Here is a 20713-nt window from a genome sequence, read left to right as displayed (position 1 = left end):
TTCAAGGACCCTATTTTTATACTAAATCACTAGGCAACACCTCTACTTAATTTTCTTTCTAATGGCCTCCAAAGTCATCAGTTTGGCATATACTCTGGACCTCCCAGTAAGAATTTAAAAATTCTTATTAGAAGACTGGTTAAGTCTTCTTCTACGAATTAGAACAGTTCTGGAGGGTATAACACATCAACCAAAGCTGGCAAGTGTCTAGACACATTCTTTTTAGTCCCTTAAATTACTGTGGGTCTGAAGCCAACAATCCATGATTCCGTCCATAATGTAGGACTCCACCTATTCTTCAGCATAATCCCATAGGCCGTTCTTCTCATCCCATATCTTGTTTTCTCTCCCCAAATCCCAGCTTTCACTGGTAAAAGAAAGGAACACACTTCTTGTGTTCCCTAGTCCTTCACTTTCTGCCTTGGTACACCACAGTCAGTAGAAGAGGTTTGAGACCTCTTTCAGCAACATCCTTATATCCTCCACCACCCAGGAACTAGCTGTGATGGGTGACAGGCAAGGAGGTCGGCAGCCTCAACCAACTCTCCACCCAGATACTCTCCCCAAGAAGGCCAAGTACCTCTGACTAGCCATCCTGAGCCTACACGGGATCACTAGCAAATCACTCAATGAAGTGTCCTCCATGATAAGACGTGTCTCTTCTTTCTGAGGCTAGTTCTACTTTTCCTCACAACTGCTTATATTTGCAGATCTTCCTTGAAATTTCTCACTTAGCATTAAAGTGAAATAGTCTAGAATAAACATATTAGCTATAACAGATCTGACAATACCACGAAAATGCTGTAAGAAATAAGTGATGCTGCAAAGGACAACATGGCAGAGACCTGAGTCTGACACTGAACAGCTCTTTACCTGAAGCACATATGAGTCTTGGCTTTCTCATCTCTCAAATGAGGCTGACCTCTCCGTCTCTCAGAGTGTTCGTGCAGATTAGATAAAATAGGTAAACACACATAGGGCAATACCAAGGCCTCAATAAATGTCAGCGCCATTTGCTTTCTATGTTAATGAAAATTGGTGACTTTAAATAGGAATCCTTTCAAAGGTCACACCGTATAGGTATAGAAAGGCATCAGAACCAAAACATTATTTGATGTGATATTTTGCACCCAATAATGACACATTTCACTTTCAGTAAATTTTAGTGAAATACGATGACTTTCAATCAAATCAAATTAATTCTTTTGGGAAGATATTTTAACATGGATTTTAGACCTTTGACACACTCTGGGGACTGTCACGTGCCGGCAGAGTAAAATGCAGAAACCTTAGAGGCCAGCTCAGTTTGGTATCACTAGCGGAATCACAGACTGCAGGTCACTTACTTGGACATGAAAGCGCCACACCGGATCCTTGCATCACTCCCCTCAGGGAACAGGAGCTCTGGACTGTACAGCACATCAACCAACACTGAGAATTCAGCCTGCATCATCGGGCTGAACTGCTGCTCCAAGGAGGCCACCACATCCTAAGGAAAAAAGCAAAAGAGAACCCATGTGAAGACCTAAGTCAGACTCTATCCTTTGAAGATGTGACAAGCCTAAGAATACTACCCAAGGATGAGACGTAGGAATGTCATTGAAGATGATGCCCCCCGCCTTCCATGGCACTGATGCCTGTACTTGAAGTACAGTCTGGTGTTCCCTATCGATGCTGCCTGGGTCTCTTTTGTTATTTATAAGATAAGGGAGGAGTGGGTAACTTATATAACTTCTAAGGACATACACACAAGATGAAAAGCCAATAAAATCACTGTTACAGCCCTTGCAGTGTTTGGAGTTATAATGGAGACATGACAGGTATTCATCAAATTGGAATAAATTGGGGCATGTCTGCAGGAGAGCTAAAAAAAAGATTTTCTATGTGTCACTGGTAATCCAGAACTAACCATTTCTTCCGCTGGAGAAATTCCTTGACACACTATAAAAATGATATATAAATTCCTTGCCTCTTACAATAAAGAGACAATAATATCACCTCGTCTGTAATCATTAGCACCTCTATTTTGTCCTCTGTCCCCATCCAACAGCACCAAGTCTGAGGGCCCTGCCTTCATTATTGCATGTAACACCTGTTTCTCCACCTCATTCATGCCTTTACACAGCTGAGATCTTCAGTCATTCTTAACTAATCTGCCTTCCTCTAGTCTCTTCCTGATAATCCTGTCCTGAAAACCAATAACAGCTTAATCACATATAATGACACCCCTCCCCAAATTTTAATGACCTATAGCCTTTGAGTTCCTCACATTGAGCCTAACTTGCCTTTTTAATCACATGTAATGCTCATCTATTAAAACTCTGAACCTCCACCAATCAATCTACATGGGACCTATCATAAGATTTATTCCAGTTCATGTCTTGACCATTTCGTCAACACCATACCCTGACTCGCTCTGATGAAATTCTCTATAATTACGTGGGTGGGAAGATACCTGCTATTAGGTTGAATTATGTCTCCCTCAAAACTCATACACTGAATTCCTAACCCCCAGTACTTCCTAATGTGACTATAATTGGACATAGGGTCTTTACAGAGATAATAAGGCAAAATGAATTCATATGGGTGAGCTCTGATCCAACATGACTGGCAAGAAATTATAACATAAAGCCTGGTCTCCAAGTAGAATTTGATATTTTCATCTATATTTTATTGATGTAATGACATATTTAAAAATATAACTTAGAAAACAGTAATGCCATTTCATGCTAGCAGTGTACCTGTAACTTCTCAATAATATTTCTGTAATCCCAGGCAGGCCCTCCCAGAGCTTCCTTAAAGCGCGGCCCAGAGCGAGCTGACAGTCTCCAGCCCATGGCCGCTCTCTGCACCATATTTGAATGGCTCTTCATGAACAGAGTATTAACCTGGCTGTCCAAATCCACCGGAATAGCAATTCCACGATTTTTGGCTGAAAAAGAAAGATTTTAAATATTTTCCTCTTAATTTGACTAAAGCTTCTTACACATTATCAAAATAACCTTATAAACAGAGAATAAAGAAAAAATGTAAGATACATAAATTCTGGGACTTAACAATACTGTATTGTATATTTGAAAGTAGCTAAAGAGTAGATCTTAAAAGTTTTCATCAAAAAGCATATCTATGTGAGGTGACAGACGTCAACTAAATTTATAATAGTTATTATTTTCTTTTTTATTTATTTATTTTTAAATTATTTTATTGTTCAATTACAGTTGTCTGTATTTGCCCCTCACTACTCCCCCCCAAACCCAGTTATTATTTTTAATACATACTTATAGCAAATCATTATGTTGTACACCTTAATACAATGTTCTGTTAATTATATCTCAATGAAATTAGTTTAAAAAGAAAAAAGCATCAAATCTTTAAAGTTATCCATTAAATTATTTTACATAACTACAAAAGCTTTTCATCTAAAATGATTTCCATTTCAAGACCAGTTATTAATGTGGTCTTATTAAACATTCAAGAACTTATTTGATTTCTGTATGATTAATGTTTGAATTGTACTTTGTATAGCATCACTATAGAAAAAACCAGTATAACAACCATGCAAATTTGTAGCTTCCCAGGTGCCAAGGAAAACAAGAAAGCAGGCAGAAAACACATAAAATCCTGCCAGCCCATCCATTAATACAATCAGTGTGTACTTATCTGTGTATACACATGCACATACACACAGAATTTTAAGTGATAACATACCTGAAAGAAATAAATTGTTGAAATGAAAGATTATAAACATTCTGCTTTGGTAAATGGCACACAGTACATGTCCTACTTCCCCCAAATCAACTGAAATTTATATTCTATCACACTTATATGACAATGTTAAAACATGAGAATGCTTGCCATGAGGAAACAGAAACATTGAGGCATTTTTGCAAGAAGAATGATGGTGGATTTAGTCCATCAGAGAAGCAAGAGAAGAGATTCACGTTAGAACAGGTCTTCCCAGGCAAAGAGTCAACCAACACCAAGAGTGCTGACAGGTCTGGGGCAGTCATCCAGGGAAGCCGCTGAAGAACAGCATCTGAACAGCTGGGGACTGAAGGCCCTCCTCCCTCGGACTAGCACAAACAGAGCAGTTGGAGCAGTGGGCTTTACTCAGAGGGTAAAGTTGGGAAATGTAGGAACGTTCTCTCCAGAAGGTGGAATACCCGCCTGGAGAGAAGGAGGTGTTAGGACTTGATGGAGAGGTGGCACAGAGCTTGAAGTTACTCCAAAGATCTCACTGAAATCAGAAGGGAATGGGAGAGAAAGAAGACAGCTCCAAAAAAGCTTCTGGCAGCTTCCAGATACAGAAGACTCCAACCCCTTGAGCAAAGCCCTCCTTATTTGAACACTTGTTGGTACTCCCGGCCTGTCTTTCGGCTACATGCACACACATCCAAAGGAAGCCTGAGCATCATTTACACAGCCCCTCACTCTGGGTCAGCCCTGTCATTTATATGAGAATGCTAGTAGAGAAACAGACCTTCAGTTTCAGTCTTCTCCACACTGGGAGCAGCTCTCCTGCCACAGCCCCTCGTCCCCTGAAAATGTGCGCCTACACCAAGTTTGTCTCCAGGCCGCCTTGGTCAGGAGCACCTCTCAGCTAGCTGCTGAGCTGGCCACTGTCTGTGGTGGTGCTGAAACGGCCGGAGATGCTCACAGATGACAGCTTCAGCAGCCTGGCAGCCCCACGTCCCCTGCCCCCACTTATTTCTAGCTGCAGCTTTCAGACCAGTGCCATTTCCAGGGACATCTAACCAGCAGCCAAGGTCATTGGGGCTGGGGCTGCCACAGTCGAGGTGGCTGGCTCTGGGGCTGGAATCGGGACTGTGTTTGAGAGCCTCATCATTTGTCAGTCCAGGAACCATTCTCTGAAGCTCTTCCCCTGTGTCATTCTGGGCTTTGCCCTCTCAGACGCCAGAGGTCTCTTTTGCCTGATGGTGGCCTTTCTCATCCCCTTCACCATGTGAAGGAGCCATCGCCACCTCCCATGGTTCTTCCTCTTGCAACTTGTCTGCCCTGTCTGTGACTTTTCCTGTTCCTCCCCAGGCAGCCTGGCTCAGGGCTTGACAGAAGGAAGACAAATAAATGTTGTATTCATAGAGAGGAAGGAAGGGAGGGAGGGAGGGAAACAGATCTTCAAAACTGCAGTGCAAACCTATGCCAGTCATTACAGACTTCTCCAACTACAGACACACCACCAAGACTCACAGGGAAAAGCAAGGGCATTGAGAAGAACTGGCCCCAGTAAAAACAGACACGATTCAGGGAAGAACACGGTACTGATTACTGTCCTCAAAGAAGTGGAGGTATACTGCATCTGAAAAATTAGAAAATCAGAAAAAAGAAAGAAATCTTGGGAATTAAATCATGATTGCAAAAATAAACATTCCAGAAATTGGCTGAAAAAGAAAAGGCCAGGGACCAAGACCAAGGTGATAATCTTGAAAAGTCAGGGAATCCTCTAGAACGTGAAACATAAAAGATCAAAAGGGAAAATAAAACTGTGAGAAGATGAAATAAAGACAGCAAATCCAGGAAGTGAAATATCTAACAAATATAAGTTTTAGAAAGAAATATCAGAGACAATAGAAGGAAAGAAATGATTAAGCAAATAATAAAAAACAATTTTCTCAGGCTGAAGAAAGATGTTAAGTCGCCAGACTGAAAGGGCCCACTCTATGTTAAGCAGGATTAAACAAGCATATTGGCCATATTCTTGTAAAAATGTGCAATGCTGTTATGGGTTGAATTATTTATATTTATATATATATAATATATACATATGGCCCATAACAGCATTATACACACACACACACACACACACACACATGCACACATACATACACACACATATGTTGATGTCCCATTCACTGGCACCTATGAATGTGACCTTATCTGGAAATAAGGTCTTTGCAGATGTAATCAAGTTAAGTCAAGGTCACACTAAATAAGGGTGGATCCCTAATCCAATAGAACTGGTGACTACGCAAGGACAGGAGAGAGAGAGAGAGACGCACACGGAGGGGAAAGCACCATGTGAAGATGGTGGTAAAGGTTGGATTTGTGCAGCTGCAAGCCAAGAAATGCCAACAAACACCAGAAACTAAGAGAAAGGCATGAACAAACTCATCTGTAGAGTCTTTGGAAAGAGCCTGATGCTGCCGACACCTTGATTTCAGGCATCTAGCCTCCGGAGCCGTTGTTTCAATCCACCCGGTTATGGTATTTGTTACAACAGCCCTACAAAACTGATACAAGTGCCAACAGCAAAGAGAAAATGGCAAAAATGTCCTGAGAAGAAAGAAGATTCCCACAGAAAGTCAGACTGGCACCAGACTTCCCATCATCAGTAGTGAACGCTAGAAGTCAGTAGAATAATGGCTTCAAAGACCAGATGGAGAAAGATTTTGAACCTAGGAGTTTATGCCCATCTAAACTAAAAATCAAATGTGATACCTGAGCAAAAACATTTCAGAACATACATGTAAGGCTCAGAAATTTTTCTCTGAACCCCTATGAAAATGTCTCCCTCCAAAAACAAGAAAGGTATCCAGGCAAATGTCAAGGTAAATACCAGAAATCACAACAACTGGCTGTAAACAGGAAGAGAATAAAACTAGAGACAAATGGAAGATCTATTAGATACGAATGGTTGGAAAGTTCTCCAGTGGGAAAAGTTTCAATATCATAGCACTATATTTCTGTCTGGAATATTTATACTGTGAAAGATATTTATACATCATAATATTATAAAGCTCTAAAAATTTATTTTTAAACGTTATCAACTTATAAGATATTTAATTATATTTTAGAATAGAATGCAAATGTCACAATTATAACAACAAAAACCCTACAATGTATCAAGCAATAATTAGAATGTAGAGTGGAGGAGAAGGGCTAAAAATGACAGCAGTATTTTAATTTCTTTATTTTTCATAGTGTCAAGCATATAGACACTATTTAGAGCTGCTACATCAAGAAGCAGATACATAAGGATATTATTTCAAGTTATAATGATAGCCCATAAAAGACTTTTTAAAAAAGTAAATGAAAATAGGAAAGAAAGAATGGGGGGAGGGAATGAGAATGAATGAATAAATCTGGCTTGTTTCATATAATGAAAGGAAAGCAACAATAGTAGCAACATTGAAGTTGAAAGATACTTAAAAACTTCTTTGAAAATAAACAATTTTAGATATTCCTACAAAAAGTTACCAATTTAAACAAGAGCTCAGGCTGAAGTTTTATGGCAATAATAACACCTCTAAGACAACCCTAAACAATCAATTGCACCACTGCCTAAGTTTCCCTAGTGAATGTTTTCCTCGTACTCACTACACATTTCCCTTTTCCAAAGCAAACAATGTGTCGTTCGTCCCCATCACTCACAGCAGAGCATCTGCACTCCTGTCCCGTCTGAAGGGCAGACACTGCCAAGCTGCACATATTTTTATAAATACTTAATCCTGCACCACCATCACATCTTGGCAAGACTCTCATTCTTTTCTAGCTGCTTCACACATAAGCAGGTTTGCTCTAAACATTTACAAGTCAGAGGACAATACTGCTTATATGCTATTTTCTGAGTGACAGAAATTATAAACCCTCATATTGCTCAAAACATAGTACAGCCAGTTTCCACTACCATTTCAACAAATGGGGGCGGGGCACTGGGATTTATCTCCCCTTTAAGAATTGGGGACTTTAAATACCATCATGCATCAAATAAGTGTCATTGCTGTGAATATAACCTACACAAAGAAGTATTCGATGAATATTTTTCTAGTGACACCAGTGGAAATGGAGCCCAATGGCAGCTCCTCCGTTATTCTTAGCTCTGCAGCTCCCCCACCCCATTAGTGAGGTCTGAAAAATCTCGCCCACCTTCCAGATTCCCAGATGCCCCTGTGAGCGGCAGCCGCCACCCCACTGTGGCCAGCACCAGCACAAACCAGGCTGAGGAGGTTCCCATATTCCAAAACTTGTTGAAAGAGATTTTTTTTTCTGAAAACTGTACCACTTTAATTATTTTCTAGTCTTCTGTCTTAGCACAAATTGCACAATATATGGGTAACATATACCCTTGTCTCATGCCAAAAGCTAAACTCCAGCCAAGGGCTAAATCATAATTTCCAGGAAACAAAAGAAAATGAACTATTCAATTGGGGAAAAAAGACTTTGAGTTAAAAGTGAGTCAGCTGCATAGATACTAATAAAAAGTGTTCAAGCAAATGTTAAAATATTAATACCTTTAAAGTCATAGCCTGAAATAGATTCTCTGCACTGTCAAAATATTATAAATACCAATTTGAAAGCAAAGTTGAAAATGCAAATATGGCTTTCCATATATTGTTTTAAAAGTAAAGCAGAAAAAAAATTGTGACTAGGAAAAGAAAAGAATTCACTCATGATCTCACAAGGGCACTAATAACTAGAATGACATTTTTTCAAATGCAACCCAAAAATGATAGAAATTTAGCTTACTTTTATTCAGCTAGAAAAACTCTGTTATAAATAGTATACTGAAAAGTGACTAGGATGTACTCTTGGAATTATGGGTTATTCCCTGTCCCCCTCTTCCTCTCCATAAAAAAGAACTAATGAATTTACTACAACAAGTCATTCTTCTGGCATGTAGCATTAATTCCAACGGTGTGCTTTAGTGGTCATGTTCAAGTTCAAAATGCTTAAAAAAGAAATGCTATGACTGTGCTGCTGAGTTAGAGTGCAACTGAGACACTGTCTTGCTGAGAGTAAGAATATGGAGTCCTTAAAAACTAATAGGAGAGAGCATGGGTTGTTATTAACACATTTATCTTCCATGGAACTTTGCCTAGAGAGAGCTAGTTCTCCGAAATGAGCCATCTTCATTCACAGGTACTATGGTCGTTAGGCACACCTACTAATTAGCCTTATAAATCCTGAAAAACTCTCTGGATATAACAAGTCTTTGCAGTCATTTTAAGATGTAATCAAAATCGATTTCTAATGATTATTCCTAAAATATTGTATATTATGTTAAAATTTTTAATGAGACAAAATTACTGATGGTGTCTGCCAGACCAGAATATCTGAGAACACGCACAGTGCAGTGATAGGTGCCCTGGGAAAAACTGCTTGCAGAGATACACTGACAGGTAGGAGGGAAGGCAACAGGAAGTGTGAGCATTAATTAGAACTCTCGGTTGGCTGTCAAGCCCTACTCTACAGGCCCCCAGGAACGGTAGGTGCACAGGAAAAGTGTCATGGGGTAGGCAGAGAATGGCACCTTTTCTGCATCATGTCAAAATATCCAGGATAAATCTGTACTGAAGTGCTAGTGTTTTTAAGTACGACGAACATTAAAGATATGAAATGCATCTTTCCTGTTTGGCACTGAAACTACACCGAATTAATCCCCAAACTGAATATAGAATATAACTGTATGGGTTATGCACAAACAAGTATTGGCACACCTGGCTAGTCATCTGGAAGAAATTAAGTTGATTATATGCCCTACACCCAACAACTCAATATATTCCAGACAACTCCAAATTGTAAATAGTCACATCAAAAACACAAAGAGAGAGACGGAGAACCTACAACCATGAAAATTCTCAATGGGAATTTAAAAAACATCTCATACTGATCAAGGACATTCTGAAGATAAAAAAGAATTCAAAGATAAAAGAAAAATTAAGGAAATATAGTTACTTATAAGCAAACAGTTCATTTAATTAATAAATAAAGGGGCTATACAAATTATTTAAAAAAGAAAACCTTTAGAAAAAGTGAGCAAATCACAAGAAGTGACAGTTCTGTCCTATAAAGGAAATAGCAATGACTCAGTCACATAGAAAGGTTTTCTTCTCTTTCACATAAAGAGATACACATACTAAAACTATGATGATATGTTTTACTTATAAGATTGTCAAAAATCTAAGGATTTGAGAACGTTATCAAGGAAAGAGCTACTCCCCTGCATTGCTTGCGGCATGTAAATTGAACAATCTACAGAAGACAGCATCTGTCAAAATTAAAACACCCAGAAATTCTACTCCCAGGTAGTTACCTGATTCTGCCTCATGGGCAACATAATTGGAAACAATTCAAATATCCAGCAATGGGGTTAAATAAATTAGAACACAGACACACAATAGGATACAGCCAATGACAGAAGAATATTCATTCACTTATCTGTCATCATCCATTTATTTTATTCATACAGTAAATATTTATTGAGTACTGAGACAGACTCTAGAACTTGATAACAGATGAGGTACTTAGTTTCGCTGCTTTGTGATTTCTACACATGTCATATCTGCCCTGAAAGTACTAGAAAATCACTCAGGGCAGGAAATACGGTTTGACAGACTACACCTCCCCAACAACTAGAATAATGTCACTCACATAATGAAGGATCATTGTAAATCAGTTGACTTAATAAATATGTGGGAAACCATACAATTTTGTCCTATCTTGTAACTTATTCAGATTTAGTTTTTTAAAGTAATAATAGAGTTTTTTAAGTGTAATGACAGGAATATATTACATCAAGCTCTTCTTATAGTCAATGATAACACCCTAGGTGCATGAAAATAGATATATTTGTTTTAAGAGACTGAATTTCTCTTCTTAAAGGGTTAAAACTTTATACATGTTCAAACTGGGGAGGAATAATTGGCTTAAAGATTAATGCTGATAATTCAAACCATCTGTAAAAGATATTTTACAGAATTTCTATTTGGAAAAAAGATCATTTTGCCAACAAAGTACCCAATATTAATCCCCCAAATCATTTTAAGATTACGAAACAGGTAGGACAGAATTTTTTTTAAGTGAAATAATATGGAACTCATTCTTAGAGTTCCATACTTGTGTTTTTTCTCAAAGTACTTCTTTTTTTAAAATGTTTTATTTCTATTTTTTATTTTATAGAGAGTGGAAGGTAAGGAGAAGGAGAGGGAGAAAAACATCGACGTGAGAGAGATACATCGATTAGTTGCCTTCTGCAGGTGCCCTGACCTGGGATGGAGCACAGAGCCTGTAACCCAGGCATGTCCCATGCCCAGAATTGAACCCACAACCTTTCAGTTAGTGGGATGTCACCCAGCCAACCAAGCCACACCGGCCAGGGCTTTCTCAAAGTACTTCTGACATGTACTGCTGTATTTTATGTAAATAAGTAAATTACGCAGCAATGACTGACCAAGGACACTAACATTCATCCATATATTTTATATTTTCAAGGTATAAGAAGACATGCAGTGTTTGTTTAAACTGACTGGTGATAGCAGAGCATCACGAAGGTCTGCTAACATGTCAGTCTAAGAGGGGTGTCCATCCTGGCCCTGTCCCCACCTGCCTGTGTAACCCTGAGTAGGTTGCCTAACTTCGCTAATCTGGGTGCCCAGCTGTGAAACGAGGCTAACATGTATGTCTGCATCATAGGACACGCCACTGATAAATGCTCCCGCTCTCAGCAAAGTAAGTGCCTTTGCTGAGTTTTACCACCTTTTGTATCCAATGCACAAATTTTAAAAAGACCTGAGTGTTTTTGATGATAGGCGAGTTGAACTAATATATTGTTATGTAAATGTAACTGTAATAGACATTTGCATTTACAGAAGCATGTTTAAGCAATTTTTAAATGCACTGAAAACTTGCTTGATAACATGATATTATTCTCTTGACTTTGTTATATTTTTATAAATAGGTATACTTTGTTTTCTTTAATATTATAAATTATTGCACATTTGAATCGTGTTAATTTATACTGTTTCTTTGTATTCTCAAAGAGTTGCTGAGACACAAAAGTGATTTTGCACCTGAATTATAAAACTTCGGACAGATCCTTACCCAGGGAGCCAGGTTGCCATAGTTCTAGTTTCTATGTTGGGGCTTCCTAAGACAGTACTTCTGGGGTAACATGATATAGCATGAACTTCATACACAAAAACCTGGATATCAAACCCAACTCAACTACTTACTAATTGGGCAACTTATTAAACCTCCCCAAAGTAAATTTTACCATCTCCAAAAAATTAGCGCATGGATTATTGTCAGTCAACAAACACTCATTAATCTGCTAGTCAGCACTGGGCACTCTTGGGCCTTGACGATCAGTGAATAAAGCAAAGTTCCTGCTTTCATAGTTTACATTGTAATGGGAGAGGCAGACAACAAAGAAGTAAAAACAAGTCAACAAAGAATCAAGCAAACAAGATGCTTTAAAATAATGAGAAGTGCTGAGAGGAAAGTAAAATAGGAAGACAGGATAAGGGGCAGAAGCAGGGACACTATGTGGGATGTACTGGAACTCTTCACTGAGCACTTAACTTTTGAACATGGGATGATCTGGGAGAAGAGGATTCGAATACAGGGAACTGCAAATGCAAACACCCTAAGAGGAGAAGATGCCTTTTGTAGATGAGAAAATAGAAGTAAGATCAGTGTGGACGGAGGCAGAGTTGGCGGATGGGTGAGAAAATAAGAAAGTAAGAGAAGATAAAGCTCAGATGATGAACAGCTTTCTAAGCCATGGTAAGGAATACAAATCTTAAGTGCAATGGAGAGTTTTAAGCAGGTGAGTGATATCACCTGATTTACAAATTAAGATCACTCTACCTGCTATGTAGCAAAGACAGGAGTAGAGGTGGGGGTTTCAGTAAAGAGACTCCTCTGTAATTCATGTCAGATAATGGTGGATTTGGACAAGTGTGTCACACAAGACAAAGAAAAAATGTGTATTCAGGAAGTGGGACCCACAGAATCTGCTCTTGGGCTTAATGGAAGTGAGCAAAAGGGAAGAATAAAATGTGACCCTTAGGTTTTTAGAAGAGAAATGTAAAATAGTTATTCTTTACAGGGAGACAAAAATATGCCCCTTGCAATGGTCACATATTAGTTACAACCTACTCCTAGGAAGCTGTAAAAGTCCATTCTCACCTTCAAATGTTGGAAGATAATCATTATGTTCCCTTCAGATATCTTTGACTAAATATTTCAAGGGTTTTTAATCACTACTCAAGTGAGATGGGTTTAGATCCCTTTACTATCATGGATGCTCACTTTGGAATGCCTTTAATTTGGGTTACATGCTTTTCCGTGGTCAGCATTCACCAATAAAAAAGATGCAGTCTAACCATTGCAAAGCAGAATTTGCTTTTCACCTTATTCATCCTAGACAACTGCTTTCCATTAATTTTTTGTATTTTTAATTGTTTATTTTGTATTGCATTTTTTTCCATTATCATTTATTCCTCTTCCACCTTCTTCTACCTCCACCTACCCCCATCTTCCCCACAATCACCACACTGTTGTGTATTAATTTTGACAGGCACTTCATAGTTATCATCGTTCACAACCTAATAGAGAAGATAAGGCACGGACTTCTGATGACATAAGCGAGAATAAACTGAACACCATAGGAAAAGTGTAAGTGGTGAAACGGTGGTCAAGTGGGTAAGGGAGTCAAGAATGGCTTTACAGTGGAATCTGAGTAATGGAAAAGATGCTGAGAGATGGCAGTGGTTGGAAACTGGAAAAAGAAAGTTCTGGTGTGAGCAACACCATGGGGCCTAATCGCTCAGGGAGCGGTCACACAGCAGGGGTGGGAAAGCCAGAGGGTAGCGAGGTCAAAAAGGAAGGAGGCAGGGTCGTGTTGTGGAAGTCACTAATGCTGCAATGAGGACTCCATCCTTCCTTGGTTAGGCAAAGGGATGCTGCTGAAGGCTGGGGCTCCATTGTTGACACAGGTGGAATTTCACTTCTAGAAGATTACTCTGGTAGCAGATTTGTTAAAGTGAGGAAAGAGAGAGGAGAGAGCACTGAATTCTTACACGGGTCCAAGCAGGAAGTCATACAGGGTTAATCAGGGCCTTTACGGAGAGGGAGGAAGGGGAGGCATGGATGCAGAGGAACAGCAGGAACGGAGTTTCCAGAGCTCCGTAACTGCTCACACGGACAGTAAAAACACGGAAGAGCAAGAGTAAAACATGCCTTCTCACAAAGATGAAAGTGAGATTTTACACCAAAATATGACTCTTCAAAACCTCTCTTGACTATGGATTTAGAGATTTTAAAATAATTTTTAGACAATACTTCCCATCACATGTCTTCATAGCATACAAAAAGTAACTAAAATTTCCTGTTAGGCCATAAGGGTTTTGGTCAGTAGAGGAAATGGTAGACAAAGAAATGCTTAGAAATAAAAGATATCTTTAGACTAATGTAGTTTCAGTGACCATTTTAAATCCCCAAAGCCCTGCTGCCCTACTAGGTGAGAAGAGACAGGACCTCACGAGGGAGGCCACTGAGGTCGGCCTCAGATGGAAGGCACCGCACTGGGCGGCAAAGTCCTTTGGGTCTCAGTTTCTAGCTGCTGTGAGCAGCGTGCCATCACGCTCTGTGCAGGGGGTCTACTGGTGTCTTCCCCCACTGCATTTGCTAAATACTGAGGGAAGAAGAGGAGGCAAAAAAGGAAGAGGAGAAGGAGAGGAAAAAAAGGAAGAAGAGGAAGAGGGGAGACTTGCTTAAAATGTAAAAATAGAAGTATACTCTGCAGCTGAGGTGACGTGTTCTATGAAAAAAAATCACATCATCATATTTCTTTGGTTTTCCTTGGAATTTTGTCTTTTCATGGTTGCTCTATTTCCCAGTGGATTTGATCCAAATAAAAATTTTAGTAATGTTTTATTATCATTTGAAAAGTATACTATTAAAAGCTCAGAAGTTATGTAACAGCATGAACAGTAGCGGATTCATCTATAATTCCCCCACTCAGAGAAAACAAATGTTAATATTTTATTTATAGCCTTCTGGGCATTTTACTATATGTATCCTTTCAAAATAAAAACTAGGTTGTCTTCTATGTCCTTCTTTATTTTGACACATATTATGGCCTCTTCTGTGATTTCTTCCCTTCCCTTTTGGAACCACTCAGTCCTGAAACTTTAAGGAGGGGCCAAGTTCAGTGTCCACGCTGGACAAGAAGTACACCAGGAGATGAGGAGGTCCAGGGCCTGGGAGCTCAAAACAGAGCAAAGGGGCCTGTGTGGAAGCCTGCCCGGAGCGGAGAATCAGAACATAAGTGGGGCAAGGAGGGCGCCCACACTGAAGGAGAGCCTGGCAGGGTATCAAAGGTGATGAGGATATTCCTGTGACCCCGTGACCCTGCACAGAGTCAGACGCCAAGCTAGGCGAAGATGGTGGCTCTCTGAGCAGCAAGCATCTGGATTCAGGTTGGAGGAGCCTCCTGGGAGAGGGTGAGGCCAACCTGCAAGAGGACAAATCCTTCCAGGGTGTGGCCCCACATGGGGTGCCTAAGCCTACAGGGGCGGTGAGGAGAACAGGGCGTGTGTGAGGGAGGGGTCTGGGTTTGGAGGCATGGTAGTTATCGTTCAAGGAGAATTAGCATGCTTGTGTGTCACTGGCCATCAGGTAGGCTCCCACAGCAATGCTATGAATGGGTGATATCCACAATGTCCTCTCCGAAATAGCCCTGCTTAGCTCTCACACTTACACCAGCGGCTTCTTTTATGGAGCCAACCTGTCTAGTATTTGGTCTTCCTCTTTTCCTGCTAACTTCTACTTTTCCCAGCGTTACTGCCTTTTCCAAAGAATCCTGCCTTCTCATGATGTCTCCAAAGTAGGGCAGCCTCAGTGTTGCCATTTCTGCCTCCAGCAATGTCCGGCATCCTTACAAATAGAATTTTTCAATCCAGGAATAGTATATATCTCCATTTATTAAAATCTTTCCTATCCTCCAACATAGTATTATAATATATTCTCTCACATTTCTTAAGTATTCCCTTAAGTAATATTTTTATTGCTATTGTGAATGATATCTTTTTTACAATGTACTATTTCTTTTTAGTATACAAAAAAATCTATCAAGTTTAATACTTACTTATAATTAAACACCTCGATAAACCCTATTAGTCACTTAGTTCTAATAATTTTCAGTAGATCCTCTTGGTTTATAACTGCGTTTTACTTTATTCTAATTAAAATCAAGCAGTCATTACATTTTGTCAATAGCGCTTCGGTATGGGGGAAAACTTTAAAACATGTAAAATGGTCAATTAGTTAAATCATTTATTCACTTATCAAACATTTTTGCGCACATACAACCCTAGCCAAGTTACATTATCTAGATCACTGTTTCCACATCTGCAAAATGTAAATAATCAATAAAGCTATCTAAGGATTAAATGAGAGAATGAACACAAACTGCTCGGCACCGCACAGGGTAGTGCTCAATCACCGTCAGCAGTCAGGGCACACCCTGTGGGCTGCCCTTCCCGCTGTCTGCAGGGCCCCCCTTGCAGAGGCAGTGGTCACGCTCCTCTGGTTTTTAAGTCCAGCCAAGTCTGTAAGTCTTCCCCCTCCTCCCCTCTGCCATCCATAGGGTGGCTCTAATTACCCAGAAAGAAAAGAAAGAGAGAGAGAGAGAAGAGGAAAAAAGAGGGAAATTTATGAGAAATTCTTTCCAGAATTTACTAACCTTTGCCATTTGTCATTTCTGAGGCCTTCTACATATCATAGACCCTCAATAAATACAGATGGACTTCAAACAAAATTAGAAAACCAAAAAGCCCTCAAATAGTCCTACCACCATATGAAGGTATTAATAAGCCAGGCTACTTAATAGATAATTCAAGAATAAAATCTGAGATAATTAAACTAAACCCATTCTTATAAAATCTCACTGAGCTGGCTTACAGTGCCATATGCAATATTAAACTTAAATTTAGAGAATGATTAAAGAAAAAATAAATAAATTTTAAAATATTTTAAAAGAAAGGTAATAATTACATTCTCCTCCCCAAAATTATGCAATACTCAGAACTGTTTGCTGATCACTGCTGCTCAGCTTTGCAGAATCTATACCTGCTTTCTTATTACATTATAAACTGAAAAGCTGCTTGTATTCCCTATTAGCCAAAAGCCTGATTCTCTAACAAAGTGTAAAGTAAAATCGGACACTCTGACTTACCCACTTCAGCCAAAGTTCTGATACAGGACTCCACCGAGGCTTTCTGTGCCGGGTTCGGCCAGGTGCAGTTGTAAATCCTAAAGGCAGACTGCAGCAGCTGAATAAAAACTGGCTGATGAGTCTGTAGAGAGAAAGAAGGCAGGCAAACAGGCCACTAAACCATTAACACACCTGATACAGTGTCTGTGCATTATCCAAAAGGCTCATCAAAACAAAACACACACCATCTTTTAGTTTCAGAGCTATTTAATGCATATTCATTCAAAAAATATTTATTACATACCCACTTCATGACAAGCACATGCCAGACACTATAAAAAAATCAATTATTTGCATTTTAACTATGTTCTTAATCAGAAATAATATGGCATTTCTTGAAGTTAATGGCATGAATTTAAGTATATTTTTTATAACCTCTTGTTTCTTTAGCAGTATAAATAGAGAGAAGGTGTTCTAGATTTATTTGTCTGATTGATTGTATGTTTTGGTTTCACACAATGGGTAAGCAGAGGAGACAACAATTTTGAAATGGTTCTATCAAACTGTTTTAAAGTTTTTCCTAAAGAAAGTATAAACTGAAATGATATTTTTATAAAAGCAACACCCAAACATTGTAAAATATTTGGAAATCATAGTAATGAAAATCACCAATAGTCCTACTATGTAGAGATAATTAGTATCACAATTTTGAAGATACTTTACTGAGTTTTTCCACATATATATGTGTATAAACTTGGGTGATGCTATAAGGCAATTTGTTAGCCTGTTTCACTTACCCTTACTTTATGATCACTTCCTAATCATCAATATTTCTTTTGAAATGATTTTTAAAAAGCCATACTACAGATATACTATAATTTATTTAACTATTCCCCTGTTTGTGGTGTATGTCAATTTTTACATTTATAAAGACTTGAATGAAAAACTTACTATATAAAATCCTGCTAATTCTTTCAGGATAAATTACTGAAGTGAAATCACTGTGTCAAAAATGCCTGCCCATTTAAAGAATTACATAATTTATTTCACTACTTGGCAAACAGTCCATAAACAATATGAAAGTTCCCATTGTATGTAGAAAGAGAGCAAGAATGATTGAGCTTGAAGATGGGTCCTCTGTAACTGACATGAGGTTTCATAAACTCAGACAGGATAATAGCAAATTAATCTGACAGAACGGTGAACTTCAGAAGTGTAGGAAATGACTCCCCGACCAGACTAAAGTTTTCCCCACTCACATGAGGCAAGTCAGTCTGTGGGAAGGAGTGCCCTAACGTGTGTTTGCCGAGGTTACCTGGAGGCTGGTGCTGTTGTCTGAAAACGGGGAGTTAAAGAAGCCGCTCACTATGCTCATTATGGACTCGGTCACACACTTCTCCAGGAAGGTATCTGCGTGTTTCCTGTCTGTGGTTGTGTTGCATACCTGGGGGTAGAAACAAAATGACACATTGTATCGCCTCTTTGAATTGTAACTTATGCTGGGACCTTCTAAAAATTGTCCTGAATGGTTGTTTATAAATGGTGGTTTATAACGACACATCTTCACTTACATACCAAGCTAAACAGAAAGCTCAAAGAGGATAAAATCCTTTCCAAAAATTTTGACTTTTTAATCCACAGATTTATGTGGGAAGCATGGGCGTGTGAGTTTGTGGGCTTGCTTCTCAGGGCAGGGCAAGCAAGAAGAGACAATGGCAGAGCTGAGCATGAATCAGAGAAGAACACAGACTCTGCTCTTCACATGTGATTAAATTTTGCTAAACAAACTGTAAACTTCCAAGTACATCAGAGCAGACAAATTTCTGAGGCTAAGATACATGATGAAAAACAAATGAAAAAAACCCATGGGTGATGAAAAGACAAGAAACAGAGATAAAAAGAAGAAGAAAGGGAGGAGAGGATACAATGTGGAAAAACTAGGGTTGAGCAAGAAAGTAAATATTCGCAGAACTATGGTGGGCAAATATTATGGTGGCCATATGTTCCAGATGTTTCAAGACGGTGACTAAGCAAAAGAATAAATATAATGTACTGTCCTATTGCTTTAAAACCTTTTCCACAAATAAACGCACAGAAGAGAAATACTCCTTTCTCATACCACGTTCCCCAGTGCTTTCACTTGAAAACCAACAGTGTTTGCCACAGGGAAGTAGAAACAGCACAGGGCTTGCTTTGCTTCCAAGTCACTTCCCGTTGGGGCAGTTCACTTCTTCCTCATCCATTAAATGGCATCTACCTGACAAGGCTCTATTACAAGTAATCCCGTAGAGTTATTGTAGGAAAAATGCAATTAAAGGAAATAAGTTATGTCAAATTGCATAATCTTTTCATTATCATTCCAGCATATAACATAGTGCATGACATAACAAGATGTTCAATAAATGTTGTATAATGAATGGACCAATTAATTTAAAAAGTGGAAGCATAAGAAAGTACTATTATTTTGTTTCAGGTTAACTTGACATTAGGCTATATTTGTGGAACATCTAACTGAGGACAAAAATTTAATGTGGCCCCAGAACTAATATAAAATTGATTTTCCCATGATGGAGATGAAGTACGATTTACTGCATTTAGTATTTTTCCAGCACCAGCTTTGATAGGGAAATTTTCTGATCTGTGAGATAAAGGTATATTAAAGTGGAATAGGTAGCAGACCAATTCTGCCATAACCCGCCCAAATACCCTTCCTCCTGACCCGGTGACATCCCACAGAAGTGTGTGGGGCTCTCCAGAGCTAGGGCAGTATCACACGGCACTATCTACGAAGGCACTCTTGTTAAAGTGCCAATGGGGTTTGTTTTGGTCTGTGGTTTAATAAATGTAGTTTATTTCCAGATAAAGGCTTCCCTCAAAATTCTGGGTAATAAAAAGTCTAGGTTTAATTTTTTTTTTCTTAAATAAAGTAGGCAAAATGTCACACAAATGAAACTAATTATTGTGCAGACAAGATGTTCTGTTGATGAGCTGGCAAAGTATTGAGTAACAAAATAAGACACATAATTTGTAAATTATTACATGTGTATTACACCAAATTTATTTTTGTCTTCATTTCAGCACAACCACTAAATACATAACTATAATCAAGATTTTTCTCTGATTTATGTTGTATTATAAAAAATGATTTTAAAGTGCACATAATTTGAATATATCTTCATCACAATATGAATAGTGTAATTATTTTCAAAGTGTGTATAATTTGAATATATTATCATAGAAATATAACAAGTCAAATGTAAAAAGAAGTTTTTTTAAAGTCTGGCTGGGTAAAATAATTCTTAGCATTCAAGCACTATTTTTCATTTAGATCGTTTCTGTTTATTTAATATAAAGAAGAAAAAACCCACAAAAGAAAAGGATACTCTATCTATTTTGTTCTAGTTTTTTACAGAAGCCCTTCTATCATCCCTATGCACATCTTGACTCCCAGTTAACTCTTTAAGCTATCCGGAATTTTCTGCTGTAGGTAACCAGATTTCTAGCCTGATTAATTTTGTTATCCAGCTGTCCTCCAAACATTTACTGAATAGTGATTTCTTGCCTCACTCTTAGGCTACTTAAGATTTGCTTTATAGTATGTCACTAATCATTATTTAAATCTTTACCAGTACATCTTTTACCGATAATCTCTGCTACACACCATGTCTCATCATTTATAAGCATTTTAACCCAACTCTGTAAGAATGAAATGATTCTCAATTTGTAAATTGTTTTACAAGTTGAAAAACAAATCCA

General features: G+C 38.6%; 1 protein-coding gene and 1 pseudogene across 3 annotated transcripts in view; one reads left to right on the top strand and one right to left on the bottom strand.

The window, feature by feature from the left end:
• The window catches only part of ITPR2 (inositol 1,4,5-trisphosphate receptor type 2), a 444101-nt gene that overhangs the window by 210104 nt on the left and 213284 nt on the right, over nucleotides 1-20713 (bottom strand). For all 3 annotated transcript variants that reach the window (XM_036019237.1, XM_028532208.2, XM_036019238.1), the window contains 4 exons: nucleotides 18273-18401; nucleotides 16979-17099; nucleotides 2742-2932; nucleotides 1347-1489 (listed from right to left, as the gene is read on the bottom strand). In XM_036019237.1, coding sequence (XP_035875130.1) covers nucleotides 1347-1489; nucleotides 2742-2932; nucleotides 16979-17099; nucleotides 18273-18401 — 584 coding nt within the window. The remainder of the gene's footprint in view (nucleotides 1-1346; nucleotides 1490-2741; nucleotides 2933-16978; nucleotides 17100-18272; nucleotides 18402-20713) is intronic.
• LOC118499113 lies at nucleotides 3416-5745 on the top strand (annotated as a pseudogene).

Source organism: Phyllostomus discolor, chromosome 2, assembly GCF_004126475.2.
Source record: "Phyllostomus discolor isolate MPI-MPIP mPhyDis1 chromosome 2, mPhyDis1.pri.v3, whole genome shotgun sequence".
NCBI lineage: Eukaryota > Metazoa > Chordata > Mammalia > Chiroptera > Phyllostomidae > Phyllostomus > Phyllostomus discolor.
Note: the sequence above shows the minus strand (reverse complement) of the source record. Positions and strands in the feature narration are given on the sequence as shown.